General features: G+C 43.0%; 1 protein-coding gene across 1 annotated transcript in view; it reads right to left on the reverse strand.

Moving 5' to 3' along the window:
• slc43a1a (solute carrier family 43 member 1a) overlaps nucleotides 1-15,458 on the reverse strand; it is a 34,180-nt gene that overhangs the window by 7,780 nt on the left and 10,942 nt on the right. Inside the window, exons 6-12 of the mRNA XM_083786172.1 lie at nucleotides 5,758-5,850; nucleotides 5,389-5,522; nucleotides 5,040-5,158; nucleotides 2,009-2,155; nucleotides 1,873-1,908; nucleotides 1,469-1,604; nucleotides 43-172 (exon numbers count right to left, since the gene is read on the reverse strand). Coding sequence (XP_083642298.1) covers nucleotides 43-172; nucleotides 1,469-1,604; nucleotides 1,873-1,908; nucleotides 2,009-2,155; nucleotides 5,040-5,158; nucleotides 5,389-5,522; nucleotides 5,758-5,850 — 795 coding nt within the window. The remainder of the gene's footprint in view (nucleotides 1-42; nucleotides 173-1,468; nucleotides 1,605-1,872; nucleotides 1,909-2,008; nucleotides 2,156-5,039; nucleotides 5,159-5,388; nucleotides 5,523-5,757; nucleotides 5,851-15,458) is intronic.

A 15,458-nucleotide genomic window follows, 5' to 3' on the forward strand; every position in this document is an offset into this window, starting at 1 on the left:
TGCTGCGCATTCTGTGCACAAATACTTTGTGTGTGTGTGTACCTGTAGTGGCAGGTTGTCTATGAGACAGCAGATTCCAAAGACCAGCAGCAGCATGTTGGTCAGGGTGAAGGCCCTTATGGCATTGGTCACCTTCTGGATATAACAGTCTCTCATGGGTTTGGTGGGCTCTCTGAGGGCAGGTAGACAGCAATGTAATGTTATCCCTCTCTAAATAAGTGGTAAGGTAATTATATTTATAGAGCGCCTTTCAAAACAACCGTTACAAGGTGCTGTACAAAGTAAAATAATAAAATAAAACAAGAAAACAGTCGACAGCAAAACAGCAATAAGAAACAAAGCAACAGAAAAACAATACAAAAAATTAAGATAATCGCTATAGTAGACCACAATATTTACGATACAAGTGTGTTTTTAGCAGCTTTTTAAAAGTGTCGACTGACTGCATTTTTTAAGTTAAGGGGTAACTCGTTCCAGAGTGTAGGTGATATCGATGAGAAGGCTCGATCACCTTTTGTTCTCATCTTGGTAGCAGGGATTATAAGAAGGCCTTTATCTGAAGACCTAAGAAGTTGTCTACCTTGGGGTGGAGTAATATAATGTACTGTAAGTAATTAATACAATTTTAAAAACAATTCTGGAGTCTATTGGTAGCCAGTGTGATTGGCTACCAAGTGATATTGTTTTGAGCCCCTCCTATATTCAGCTATAGTGTTGATTTACAAACATCAAATGCCATTGACAATGAATGTAGAAAGTTATGTCATATGTAGACGAGCAAATCGGCAATTTTTGTCCTACACGTCAATTCGCATTGACAATGAATGGATGATGTACGATAAGAGCGCCCCTCACTTCACACGGGTGTGATTTTGAACCTTTAAACACCAACAGTTAGGCCCCAGACCCCCATTACTACTTTTTAAGCTCTGATAACATTAATCTACACAGTAAAATCCCCAGTGTTTAATTTAAGTCTGAGAGTGTACAAAAGAGTTCCATTTGTAGATTCTCAGAGTTACAGACATGTAAGGGTCCATTTGGTTACTAGTACGTATCGATCATTTTGCTGGAGACTCTAGTTGGAACCCCCCCAAGGACATCGGTCACTGGACCAGATGTTGAGAACCAGTGTAACTTCTCTTTATATTGTTGCTTTGTTTTAGAAGATCCAGTCACAAGGAAGAACACTAGTGGGAGTAGTGTGACGATGTTGCTTGCTATGTGGTCCAAATTGGCTTAATATGGCAATGTTACATGCTGCTTAAGTGAAACATAGACAATAGTCCAAATGAGCCCCAAACAATAACCCGTTGACACTGTGTTCACGTTACTTTTTGACCATTTGTGGCATGGGTTTGGTGGAGGAGAGCGTTCCATGATTTCAACCGACTGTTTGCCTATTTTCACCTATTATGACATGCCCAGAACAGGGACGTATGTGGTTAATATATCCATCTCCTCTTACATGGTGTCTATGTCTGAGGTGTGACTCTTCTCCACCTTGCACTCCTTCATCCTCCAGTCCATGATGTAACCAATCAGAGGACAGGTCACCAGGCACACCAGCTGCAGTGTGCCAAAGATGGACGCGTAGAAACTCACTGAGGGAGACAATGGAAAATGACATCATGTAACGACGTACTATAACCGCTAAAGAAATGGGGGTAAGACACGGCATACTTGAGTCTGGAAATCCGGCCTCGGTTATAATTCAGGCCAGTTGACTGATGGTACCCTGGTTTTGTGATGACATTACACAGACCTATGATTTCACTCTGGCAGATTCGCCTGGTTTCCAGGCTATATGTGCATAGCCACACAACAAAGAATACACAGATCATCAACCTCATGCATAAACCACATACTCACCATTGTCCGCTGCCTGCTTTGCCAGCTTTTCGGACGCTGAAGAAGGAAAAAATAAAGATTTAAAAGAAATAAATCATCATAACCCGTAACATAATTATATACAAATATACACACAGATTAATGTAGGCTGACTCACGGTGTTGTGCGCCATGGGTAACCATGAACTCCAACATCTTGTTCACAGCTCCCATGAAGAAGATGATCCTCAGCTGGGACATTCCCATGGTAACCAGACTCCACAGGAAGATAGGAGAAAACACAGAGCTACGGAATGGGATGGCATCTGAGGGAGAAAAAGATAAGTTAGTGGCACTGGTGAAAATAAATTCTCTTTGTCATCCCACAAGAGTATTCTTAAACACTTAAACCCTAGTTTAAACTTACTTGTAGATGGGCTATTTGAAATATCTCCGACCGACGCGGACCCCATGCGGACATATAATTATGGAAGGGGGAGAGGGGAAAACACCACAAGAGTGACTAATCATCAGGCAAACTTTGTTGTTTAGTTAGCAGTTAGCCACCATATCCGAGCTTAATGCATTGACTGGCTCCAACTCCACTCGTCCAGTTGTAAACATTGCCAACGTGGCGAACGCGCGGCGCAGTTCTTTTAACAAGCCATGTTTAACCATAGAGTTATGTTTTACACACACACACACACACAAACACACACCCTTGTGTGTTTCCCCCTCTCCCTTCTTTCATAATAAGGATAGGCTATAGTCCACGTGCGTCGTGCACAACTCAGTAGTTCATTTCAGTAGTTAATTTAACTCTGAGTCAGAGTTAAATGAACACTTGTGTTTTTAGTGTGTAAATACCTCAATGAGAAGTGCCCTTCTCAGAAAGTCCTTAGTATATTAGGGTAGGCTATACTATATTTTTATTGTCCATTTTAGTTTCTTGACAAGTGACAAAAGCACCCATAGGCTTTTAGTTCTGCTTGGGGGTAAAACAGTGTCATAGGACGTTCATTCAGTCAGAACTGTTCTGGGTTTTTGTTTTAATAGTCATGATAATGAATAATGATATACTGTATTTGGTTAAGTCAAAGCTAGTAGATCTGCTATTTTCTAGACTTGAACTTGTGGACATTGGACATTCTGCAATGAGTACTTTTACTTTTAGTACTTTAAGTACATTTTGATGCCGATACTTTGGTACTTTTACTCAAGTACATTTTCATTTTGAGTAGTACTAAATTGCAGTATTGGTACTTTTACTTAAGTAAAACAATTGAGTACTTTTTCCACCACTCTGGACGATTGGGGGAGCCGCCATAGCAGGATATCTGATATTACTTGATCCTTGGAGCGGTAGCAGTGACCATAAAAGATCGCTCTACGACATGCTACGGTTGTTGTTATTGGTGGCAGTTCACCATAGATCTGCTCTTTCTTTGGATGAGTTTTCCAGGAAATGTTTTTAACACACATGTTAAATAAGCCATGGTACTAATGTGACCATGGCTTATTAATGTCTCAAGCTGTTTACAGCCTTATTGCTTTAACACACTAATAGCCCATGATATATCCAACCGTTTTATGGCCTTTGAGAAATAGTGGCTTGTGTTTAAGATTCTCATGGCTAATATGAATTAGTAGTGTACTGGAGGCTATGAGTGTACGGCACGTCGACACCTATGGATCCTAACATGGTACATGTTGAGTCTACTGAAACCTATGGATCCTATGTTGAGTCTACTGAAACAGAGCCTTCTATTGGAGAGTTGCATCAATGAGGGGTCAGAAACTCCGCCGGTCACGTGGTTCATGTAACTCCAAATAGTGACAAACACTCATTTACCCCAGTGCATTCCGTACACTTCTGGTTCAGGGCTTTGTCACTATTCGCCAATAGAAGTCAATGTAGAAGACCTGGCCCGCTGAAGTGAACGGGAGTAACGCAACTCTCCTAATATGGCTGTATACTGAGCTACTGTGTGTGTGTGTGTGTGCGCATTAGGGCTGTCCCCGACTAAGGATTTGTATAGTCGACTGATAGATGAATAATTTTGCTGTTAGTCGACTAATAGTCGACTGAGCAAAAGAAAAAAAGAAGAAAAAAAAAAAAGAAAAAAGATTGTAAATAAAAATACAATATTTACAAAAATATACAAAAATATTGTATTATTCCACTTGTTCTGTGGGGGACATAAACACATTTGAACATTCTGACTGTTCAAATCTCCAATGTGCATGTGGAGTGTGTCTCTTTTTTGAGTGGTGCAACCACATCCAGGAATGTCCGTATGTTATGTATCATGTATCCGTCTTGAGCACGAGTGGTGTGCGCATGTGTGAAACCAGCAATGGCCAGCAATATCCGTGCGTGTGTGTACAATGCGCGTGCGTGCCTCACATCTTGTGGTAAATAAATAGCGTCAATGCTAGCGAGCTAAAATATAGCCATCCTTGCTCTAGAAAGCACCAATGTTTCCAGACCACCGGATAATCAGCAAAGACCTCCGAACATCGCGCTAATTGACCAAACCATGGAGAGCTCCGTAGATTAGGAGTTATTGAAGCTTTTAGTCTGCCTGTATAATGGAAGGTGGACGGCAGCTCGCATGCGCGATCCGGTCTAGGTACGCTAAAGAAGGAAAGGCCGACCCCCGTGGACGGCAGCTCGCATGCGCGATCCGGTCTAGGAGGTATGCTAAAGAAGGAAAGGCCGACCCAAAATAATAATGAAAAAATTGTTCTCAGCGACGCGGATTGATATCCATAATAAAGCTAATAGAGAGAGAGAGAGAGAGAGAGAGGGGAGTTGCACCACTCGGTTCACACAGGTGTGATTTTTTTGTGAACAACTGAGAGGCTTATCATTAGCCAGATTGAGCACAGCAGGTGAGATTGAGATTCTGGAGTCTATCAAGTCACAGGCAGTGACACATTGCCACACAGGCAGACACACTCCACATGCACATTGGAGATTTGAACAGTCAGAATGTTCAAATGTGATTATGTCCCCCACAGACCTAGTGGAATAATACAATATTTTTGTATATTTTTGTAAATATTGTATTTTTATATAAAAAAAAATGGGGCAAACAACTAAGAGGTGGTCAGTCGACTGAGACCCGTTCCGATCGATTAGTCGACTATTCGCATGCGTGCGTGCAAATGTTTTCCCGTTCAGTTTCAGAATGTATTTTGACTCACGTGCAGTCGCAGTAGGTAGTTTCTCCATGGAGTGTTGGACATCTCCATTCTTCTGGTTCAGTCTTTCTCCCACCACCTTCTGATCGCCTGAAGACAGCTCTTGAAGCACCATGATCTTACTGTTTCACAAACACACACACACACACACACACACACACACACACACACACACACACACACACAGCGATGTTGATAAGTGAGACGACTGAATATTACATGGAACCAAGGGGCGAAAAACAGAAACAGCCATTGCAATTTGGTTTCTGGCTATCCTTGATTACAAAGTGTATTGAACTCAGGTGACATGTTTGGACTTGGACTAACTGGGGTGATGGACGGCTACACTGACCTGTAATCAACCTCACTAGGTGTAGGGAAGCCCTCGGTTGGCCAGTTAAGGAAACAGTTGCAGAAGACGAAAGCAGCAACACCCGCCCACACCCACATGATGATGTTGAAGGACACTCCTGCATCGTAGACCATCTGGAAAGACAAGAGAGATATTTGTTAAATATTAGGCAACTATTAGTGCACACCACGCAACTTCTCCAGGTGCTCCTCTGAGAACTAACTCAAAAAGGTTATGTGTACCCCTGATTATATACCCTGCCTTTATATGGATATGTGGGTTCTGCACAAAATGTAATTCATGTCCCCAGTTCTGAGACCTCATGCTCTATTACAGACAAAGTACTGAAGACATGTCGTCTTTGGTTACCTTCAGTCCAGGGAATGTCACAGCAGAAGAGGCATAGGAACCAATCATCAGGGACAGGATGGTTGAACTCCGGCTGCCAAACATGTTGGTGAGCTGGAAGGAAGAATGAAATTAATTATGAGAAGGCACAAACATTCTCTTTTTGAAAACGGCACTGAAGTTGTGACACAATGATTGGTTTATGTTTAGCACATCTTCTGCATTGTGAGATTCAATGAGCATAGAAGGAATACTGTAGTGAAGTGGGGGTGTAATACATTGATTTGTCCAGCAGAGGGTGTAAGCTCCTGCGTGTAAAGCAAGGCAGACAAACAGACAGACAGACAGACTAATGACCATAGACTGTAAAAAATAGCTAATGACACAGGTGTCTGGGTCTTTTTAAAATAAATTATTTAGATTAGGATTAATGTTGGGGAAGCTGAGCCTAGTCAGCAGTAATATAAGTCTGCAAGCTTGCTCATTTCTAGGCACATACATGGCATAGATGATGATGACACACATCAATGTGTGTATAGACTCAGAGCAATGGGAACCAGGCACTGACTCTGAGCACATCATATATTGGGTCGGCCTATTTACAGTATTAAGGAGCTTACCTAAACTAAACAATGACCTATTGTACTTTCAGCACGCGCATTGTCCTTTGATTAGAGATTTAAATGGGTCAATCATGATTATAAAATCACATGGCAAGGATTTGAAGTGTGCAGCATGACAAGCCAACCATTCTCTCCCCAACGCCAAAGCACCCGTTCCTAAACTTGCTCCGTCGACTTTCAAATGAATCTGTCCCATAGTTCAGGGGTCCTTGAGTACTGTCATTTTTCGGTGTCCTCATACCAATCAAAGAATGACGAATGTAACAATGGCTGAAGAGTGTAACTGTGTGTGTGTGTGTGTGTGTGTGTGTGTGTGTGTGTGTGTGTGTGTGTGTGTGTGTGTGTGTGTGTGTGTGTACGTGGCATTAATTAATTAATTTTGTATCTATTTGATTCATTTTATTCTTTATTTTAAAATGCCTTCTTACATTTATTCCTTATGTAAAGCACTTGGAATCGCTTGTGTATTAAATTTGCTATATACAAATAAATGTGTCTTACCTTACTGTATCTACTGTAAACAGGGCAAATTGTTTAGGAAGAAGTTATTTTTGAGGTGTGTAATCTGGTATCTGATCCCCCACCCATTACTTTTTAATGCGTGGTTGATTTTGTGATTGTGATCTCCCTGTATCTGTTTTGAGTTTGAGCCTATCAACAGCACTTTGGCGTTTCAGTTGTGATTTAACACAAGCCTGCTGTGCACAGGACAGCTTCATGGCGGGAAGCTAAGAATGACAAATAACTTCCATGAGAGGAAGGTGTTCCAGTAATCGTTTCACAACATATAGATGTTCCTTTCCTGGAGTGTGCGGGTAAGACCACCGTTTGCATGTGCGCATACTTGTTGGCACCGTCTGCTGCCCGTTAGTTGCTGACAGCTACAACATTTAAATCTGGTCCATTTGGTTAGATTGGCGCAATCTCAGAGTTAAATTAATATTGAGGATTTTACAGTATAATAGCTGATGCTGGATTGTGCGTGCGTGAGTGCGCTTCAGTGTTGGGGTTAACACAGGTCTTACTAGAGACCAAAAAAACAAAACAGAGGCGGCTCTAGCCAGGTAAACATTTTTGAGTGAAGCTTATCACTCAAGCTAAATGGAAAACACCCCCCGAGAACAGCCGTCCTCATTCAGAACTTCTGAGAATCAAAATATTTCACAGCCTGTTAGCAGCGATTAGATGATATGTGGAATGCTGGGCCCTCTGTGTACACAGGGAAGTATGTATCTCTTACTAATGTTAAAGCAAAACTATTCCAGCCATGTTAGATGTCAGTGAGCTGATGTTTGCTTTTCAAGTGTAACAGCTGAATTCTAGTTGAAGTACTGTATGTGCACGCTGGTGTGTGTGTGTGTGTGTGTGTGTGTGTGTGTGTGTGTGTGTGTGTGTGTGTGTGTGTGTGTGTGTGTGTGTTGCTTGTGTGCATGAGAGAGCAAGAGAAAGTATCAATACGGCACTGTAGAAATGCTCTAAATGTAAAAGTCTGTAATAACATTTACTTTACGAACATACTTTCAAGTGTATAACACTATTTTCAAATGGCCGAAATGTATACCGTATACAGCTGAAGTGGGTATTGTATGTTTTGTAATAATAATCCAAATCTACAAAGTAACCAGTAACTAACTAAAGTTTTAAAATAATTGTAATTAGGTAAACGAATAATATTTGCCTCAGAGATGTAGTGGAGTAGAAGTAATTGCAAAATACTCCAGTAAAGACCTCAAAATTCACTTGAGTAAATGTACTTAGTTACATCGAGCGTGTGTGTGTGTGTGTGTGTGTGTGTGTGTGTGTGTGTGTGTGTGTGTGTGTGTGTGTGTGCGTACATGAGCACGTGTAAACAACAGCGAGCCAGATTCACATCATGCAGAGTGTTCTGACTTCTGACAGCTCCCATGAAGAACATATTTCACACTTGGAGCACATGCCCCTCCTGCCAGGGGGAGGTGGAGGTGGAGCACATGCCCCTCCTGTAAGGGGGAGGTGGAGGTGGAGCACATGCCCCTCCTGCCAGGGGGAGGTGGAGGTGGAGCACATGCCCCTCCTGTCAGGGGGAGGTGGAGGTGGACACCCCCTCCTGTCAGGGGGAGGTGGAGGTGGACACCCCCTCCTGCCAGGGGGAGGTGGAGGTGGACACCCCCTCCTGTCAGGGGGAGGTGGAGGTGGAGCACATGCCCCTCCTGTCAGGGGGAGGTGGAGGTGGAGCACATGCCCCTCCTGTCAGGGGGAGGTGGAGCACATGCCCCTCCTGCCAGGGGGAGGTGGAGGTGGAGCACATGCCCCTCCTGTCAGGGGGAGGTGGAGGTGGACACCCAATGCCACGTGACACCAGGAAGGAGACACCACCTGCTGCCACACAGCCAGCGACAAAGGAAGGACAACACTGGCCATTCAATTACCACGACTTCTGGATCCAACTGCAGCGGATCTATTTTTGCGCTTGTTTTACTTTTGAGCTTTTCTTTGATTTTATTACTTTTTTATTCTTTTTAATAATTATTTTCTGTGAAGTGCATTGAGCTGCAAATGCTATATATATATAAATACATATTAATTTCATTTCATTTGATGAGTATATCTGACGCAATCGTTTATTTATGCCCAAAGATATGAACAAGTACACACCACTTACTGTAAGCCCTATATATTTCATCATACAACAAATAGCAAAAATGGGCTATCTATAAACTCACAATGTGTTTCTTTTTCTTTTTTGCAAATGTAATAAAAATAAAAAAAGTTCCCCTATAATGACATGCCCAAAATAGGGGTGCTAGGTTGAAAGGGGTTAAATGAACATTCAGGATTTTTCTGTGTAGCCTGCCCCGGGATGCACTTACATTACAACAGTAACACTGAATATATGGAAGAGATTATGAGGTGCGGATTTGGCAGAGAAACGGACAGCGGGGAGATGGAGGGTGAGCGCAACAGAGGAAAGACAGAAAAAGACATGAAAGAAAGAAAGACAAGAGAGGGAAGGAGAGAAAGAGGGAGGAGAGAGTGTCACGCTTTTGGGTTCCTCAGATCTTTTCAAACCACAGCTGCAGCTCTCAGTAAAGTTCACAGCGGGAAACACTAAACCACAGCTGATCGGGACCAGCTTCTTCTGTCGACCTCAGACCCCATCCGCACCCCCTACCCCCACCCCACCCCCTTTTCCCAACCCCTTTTCTACCGATTTCCTTAAAGAGGAAACTGAGCCCCAAACGTTGCTCATCTCGGCGTAAAGCTGCGCCAATCCAACGACTGACATTGAACTAGATATTGAACTACTACGTGGTTTCACCAGATACAGTGCTGCCTCTGGTTCTCTCAAACCACATCATGTAACTACGTGGTTTCACCAGATACAGTGCTGCCTCTGGTTCTCTCAAACCAGATCATGTAACTACGTGGTTTCACCAGATACAGTGCTGCCTCTGGTTCTCTCAAACCACATCATGTAACTACGTGGTTTCACCAGATACAGTGCTGCCTCTGGTTCTCTCAAACCAGATCATGTAACTACGTGGTTTCACCAGAAACAGTGCTGCCTCTGGTTCTCTCAAACCAGATCATGTAACTACGTGGTTTCACCAGATACAGTGCTGCCTCTGGTTCTCTCAAACCACATCATGTAACTACGTGGTTTCACCAGATACAGTGCTGCCTCTGGTTCTCTCAAACCACATCATGTAACTACTACGTGGTTTCACCAGATACAGTGCTGCCTCTGGTTCTCTCAAACCACATCATGTAACTACTACGTGGTTTCACCAGATACAGTGCTGCCTCTGGTTCTCTCAAACCACATCATGTAACTTTCCATTTCACTGCTTCTTTGTGTCTCTGACTTACTCAGCCATTTTTTGACCAAGTTCTCTCCAAATTAACGTGCCATATGGTCTGTGTGCCATGTGTTGTTTACGACCATTTAATGTACTGTATCTACCAAATATTTCTGACAGTTCTTACTTATTTAATATATGTATTTTATTCCATTCATTATTTCTGTGCCACGAGGTGGCAGCAGAGTGTAAGTAAACCCTGCCAGGGGTTTTTGCGATGCGGTACAAACCACAAATGACATCCGAACCTCGTATGCATCAGAAAAACCATGCAGTGCTCGTAGTTTCAGAGATACAAGGCATTGAAAATCCTACTTTGACTGGAGGCCGTGGGCAAAGATGGGGGAGTGACGGAGGTGTTGCCTAGCAACCGGACCAACGTTAAAACCTGATTTTCGGCTACACCGCTTCATGTTATGGTGTAAAGGGGCCGGTGTAAAGTCATTCCTGGTTCCCCCCCCACAGTCACATGGTGTAAAGGGGCCGGTGTAAAGTCATTCCTGGTTCCCCCCACAGTCACATGGTGTAAAGGGGCCGGTGTAAAGTCATTCCTGGTTCCCCCCCACAGTCACATGGTGTAAAGGGGCCGGTGTAAAGTCATTCCTGGTTCCCCCCCACAGTCACATGGTGTAAAGGGGCCGGTGTAAAATCATTCCTGGTTCCCCCCCACAGTCACATGGTGAACAGAGTATGATGTAAGAGCAAAATGGCCGCAGTGTGAATAATGTCAATGTCTTGTGTTTGTCCAGCAGTGTGCTAATCTCTTTAGGTTTGCAGATTACACAGTGAACAGAGGACCTAGTCACTGATGCTGGATTAGCTAATCAACTTGACTTGGCAGATTAAGATGAAAGTCTGTCAACCCTGGAAGGGGGTCCCCTCCTCTGTGACCCTTCCTGGGGTTTCTTCCTTTTTCCCCCCGTCACAGGCTTTCTCTTGGGAATGTGTCTTGCCCAATTGAGGGTCTAAGGACAGGGGGTGGTGTTTTTTTCCTTGTAAAGACTGTAGCAGTGACAATTAATCAAAAAACCATCGCGATCTAGAGTCATTTCTCAATTTGAGCAAGAATCGTGCAACACTAGTTGGCTGTCCAATTCATTTTAGTTACTCTTATGTTTTTGCTACAAAAGAGAGACATTAAGAGATGTTTAAGTCAAGCACTTTGATGTTGTCTGTTTAAACAGGTGCCAAACTTTTGAATGTAATGTTCAGCAACTAAACTACAGACTAAAGACAATAAATATTTACATGGAAAAAATGTGAAACGTGTGAGAATTAAATTCTTCTCAATCTCAATTCTTGTGGAAGAAAATCGAGATTCACATTTGAGCAAGAATCGTGCAGCACTAATTCAGGGCAATACAGAGCTATATTTGAGTTGAGTTGAATGAGTTGCTTTGTAATCCCTTTTAGAGGATGGCCAATATGACTTTTACTGCTGAGACAGCTGAGAACATTCAACAGCGACACCTTAGCCACGTGCCAAGAAGAAAGCCCTCCATGCCTCCAATTCCTTGAAGGCAGTGTACATGAAAAACAACATGACAAGCTAGCTGGCAGACCTTCACCATCCACTCAATGTCAACGCAACACAAATTCAGTACGCTCATGCAACATATCATGCATTTGCGGTTCTCAAACTGTGGGTTGGAGCTCTCAGGGGGGGTCCCCAAATGATTTTTGGGTCCACAGATGATTTGCTTAATGTGCAAGATAGTTTTCTCTGGTCTAGTTTATACATTGTATCTGCACACTCTGAAATGAAAAACAGACCATTATGGGTCAAATAATCAACAAACTATACCATACAAAATGGCCAAATTGTGAAATATTACCTACAAAAGATTTTGATGTGGAAAAGAGTCAAACAAAATGTAATGTCTCAACTCAAACACCACCTGAAGAGCCACTGTCGCAATGTGAATCTACATACAGGCCATTAGGAGCCCCTCCTATACCCAGCTTTGTGTGTTTCCAATTTGCAATGATTTGATAGGCTGAGCATGGAATGTGATGTATGATGATGTATGACAATAAGAGCGCAAAAGGAAACAATAGAACACGCACATCCACTAACTGAACGCCAGGTGCTGGGCCGAAGCAAACAATATAAAAGAAAGTAAGACGGACACTGGACTGAGCTCCAAAAACTTAATTTTTTTATTTTCTCACCACAGTGACATGACGTTTGGAGCCTCACGGCTCTTCATCAGACCTCTGATGAAGAGCTGTGAGCCGTGAGGCTCCCTGTGGTGGGAAAATAAAAAATTAAGCTTTTGGAGCTCAGTCCAGTGTGCGGGTGATAAGAGCGCCCCTCACTTCACACAAGTGTGATTTTTATATTCCACTAAACATTTATATAGGCCTACAGTACATTATTGAAGCACACCCATAATATAAATAGAATAGATATGTGGAAGCTCAATGTGTGACTGCCAGAGCCAGTGAACTCAAACACATACAGTGGGACTGTAGCATAACATGGACTGTTACGACCACAACCCTCCGAAGACGTTTTTGTTATGATAAAGTGCTCACATTTGAGGGACCTTATGCCATATTGCAGATTTTGCAGCAGACATCAACTCTGGGTCATGCTGGTACACCCCGACCCATTCAGAGACCGAGAAGCAACCAGGCAGCCAGACAGAAAGGCAGAAAGAGAACGACAGAGATAGAGAGAGACAGATAGAGAGAGAGAGAAAGGAGAAGTATATTGTAAGATTGTGGGTGCGTGTGTGTGTGTAATGGGCAGCCCGTGCCCTGACAATATCGAGGACCTTGCACACAGACTACACAGCTAAAGTCGAAGTGATCATTGACAAACCAGCTGGATTGGAAGTGACTGTTCATATATTGTACGGGTGACCTTTTTGGTGATGACACAATGAGTGAAAGAGTTTTAAATGTTTTTGTATTTATTGACACTGAAGTTTAATTATGTTTGTCACCTGTCTCTCCTCTGCAGTGCTGGCACTCCTCTCTAGATTGGAGGGTGCCAAGTACTGTAGAGGAGGAGGGGTGTTTGTTCATGTCTGTGTTATTATGTTTGGTCTTATTTATGTTAGGTTCTCTAAATGAATTGGGCCTGTGAAATATATAGTGAATTTGTATATTTAATATTCCTTTAACATATAGTAATGTGGAAGAATTACTCGTAGGCCTTAGTTGGCCGTGTGGTTGAGTTAATTATTTACCACTTACTGATTAGGGGATTATTCTGAGTATATATTGTCTCCCAGCTTTCCACAAAATAATAGCAAATGCTCAGCTAAAGGACCCAGCTAAAATGTACTTGTGGACCTGTCTACTTCCTGGAGCCTCCGACTATCGGCTGGCATTATCACAGCGTGCGTGTGCGTGTAACCAGCCAGGTGCTCTCCCTCCCTATAACAGAGAGGTGTTTCAGCTCCCCTACATGCAACATGGTTTGTGAGAGCTGTGTCACTGACAAGGCGTTGAGTCACATATGTGTACAAACCACAACAGTGTACGTGTGAAAAGGAAGATCTAAAACCTTTCGACATTTCAATAGTTTAATATACTTCATTGTTCAATATACTTTATGCTATAATAATTTACAACTGTAGATGATGCCGTTTGTTAAAGAGAACTGCCCCCTCAAAGGCCTTAAACTACTTACTTTAAAGTAGTCTTCGCAATCAATCAATTATGTTTAGGTGATATATTAGTTACAAGATATATGTGACTGTCACATAATCTCACTGGGTCAGAAGATAAGGACACAGGCACACGCAGGAAAAGCAGAGAGCACAGACGAAATAGAGAGAAAGTGCCCTTGCATGTCATGTGTGTGGTGGGCAGGGTGAGGGTGTGTGGGCAGCCCACTGCCCTGATTGGCCATTGGCGCTAGTGGGAAACACTTTCCATCTGTGACAAGGCCATGTGCAACTCGGAACAACGGAAACATTCTGATAACACGCTAATAACACAGAACAGAATGCTCTTCCACATACCTGCCGGGGCGCAGGGCATATGACAAAACAATGTTGGTGTACCATTTGACACGTCACGCGACTGACGACACACACAGATAGCCCCCAGACACAACACAACACCCTTTTCCCTCAGCTACACAAATACGGGTTCAGACTACCCAGCATCCTTTTAACTAACATTCTGACCTTCCTTTGAAAGAACTCAGAACTAGTCATTTCCATACACTACAAGCTCAATTCTAGAATGGTAGACCTCACAATATTCCGACCTCCCATAATTCCGAAAAATGCAAATAATTAAGAATTCCAATAGGTCCGACATCCCGTTTTCTCGACCATATTAAACCCATAATCCCGTAGAGATATCAGGGGAGAGCTGCGAGCCAGGGACTCATTGAAGGTGAAAAAGCCTGTAACAGTTCCTGTTTGTTTTCTTGAGTATCATTTTAATTTCAAGTGTTCATTTTGGTTGTTTTTGGAATGTTTACTTTTGGCCAGCATTATTTATTTTTGTACTTTGTCGCCGGCTTGCACTGTGTACTGTAAGGCACTTTTAAAGGAAAATAAAATGCCTAAAATGTACTTGTGGACCTGTCTACTTCCTGGAGCCTCCGACTATCGGCTGGCATTATCACAGCGTGCGTGTGCGTGTAACCAGCCAGGTGCTCTCCCTCCCATAACAGAGAGGTGTTTCAGCTCCCCTACATGCAACATGGTTTGTGAGAGCTGTGTCACTGACAAGGCGTTGAGTCACATATGTGTACAAACCACAACAGTGTACATAGAGTACAGGTGAGGGAAGGAAAATACAAAATAGGAATGAGAGAAAGTGCCCTTGCATGTGTGTGTGGGCAGGGTGAGGGTGTGTGGTCAGCCCACAGCCCTGATTGGCCATTGGCGCTAGTGGTAAACACTTTCCATCTGTGACAAAGCCATGTGCAACTCAGACGGAAACATAGGACACCACGCACACTAATAACACAGAATGCTCTTCCACATACTTGCCGGGGCGCAGGGCATATGACAAAACAATGTTGGTGTACCATTTGACACGTCATGCGACTGACGACACACACAGATAGCCCCCAGACACAACACAACACCCTTTTCCCTCAGCTACACAAATACGGGTTCAGACTACCCAGCATCCTTTTAACCCATTTAGGCCAGTTTTCTGAAAAACCCAAAATGGGTTCCTGCCCAGAATGGGTAACTAACATTCTGACCTTCCTTTGAAAGAACTCTAGCACTAGTAATTTTTCATACACTACAAGCAATATTCTAGAATGGTAGAAAAGAAA

The sequence above is a fragment of the Protomyctophum parallelum genome (assembly GCF_964188405.1).
Source record: "Protomyctophum parallelum genome assembly, chromosome: 16".
NCBI lineage: Eukaryota > Metazoa > Chordata > Actinopteri > Myctophiformes > Myctophidae > Protomyctophum > Protomyctophum parallelum.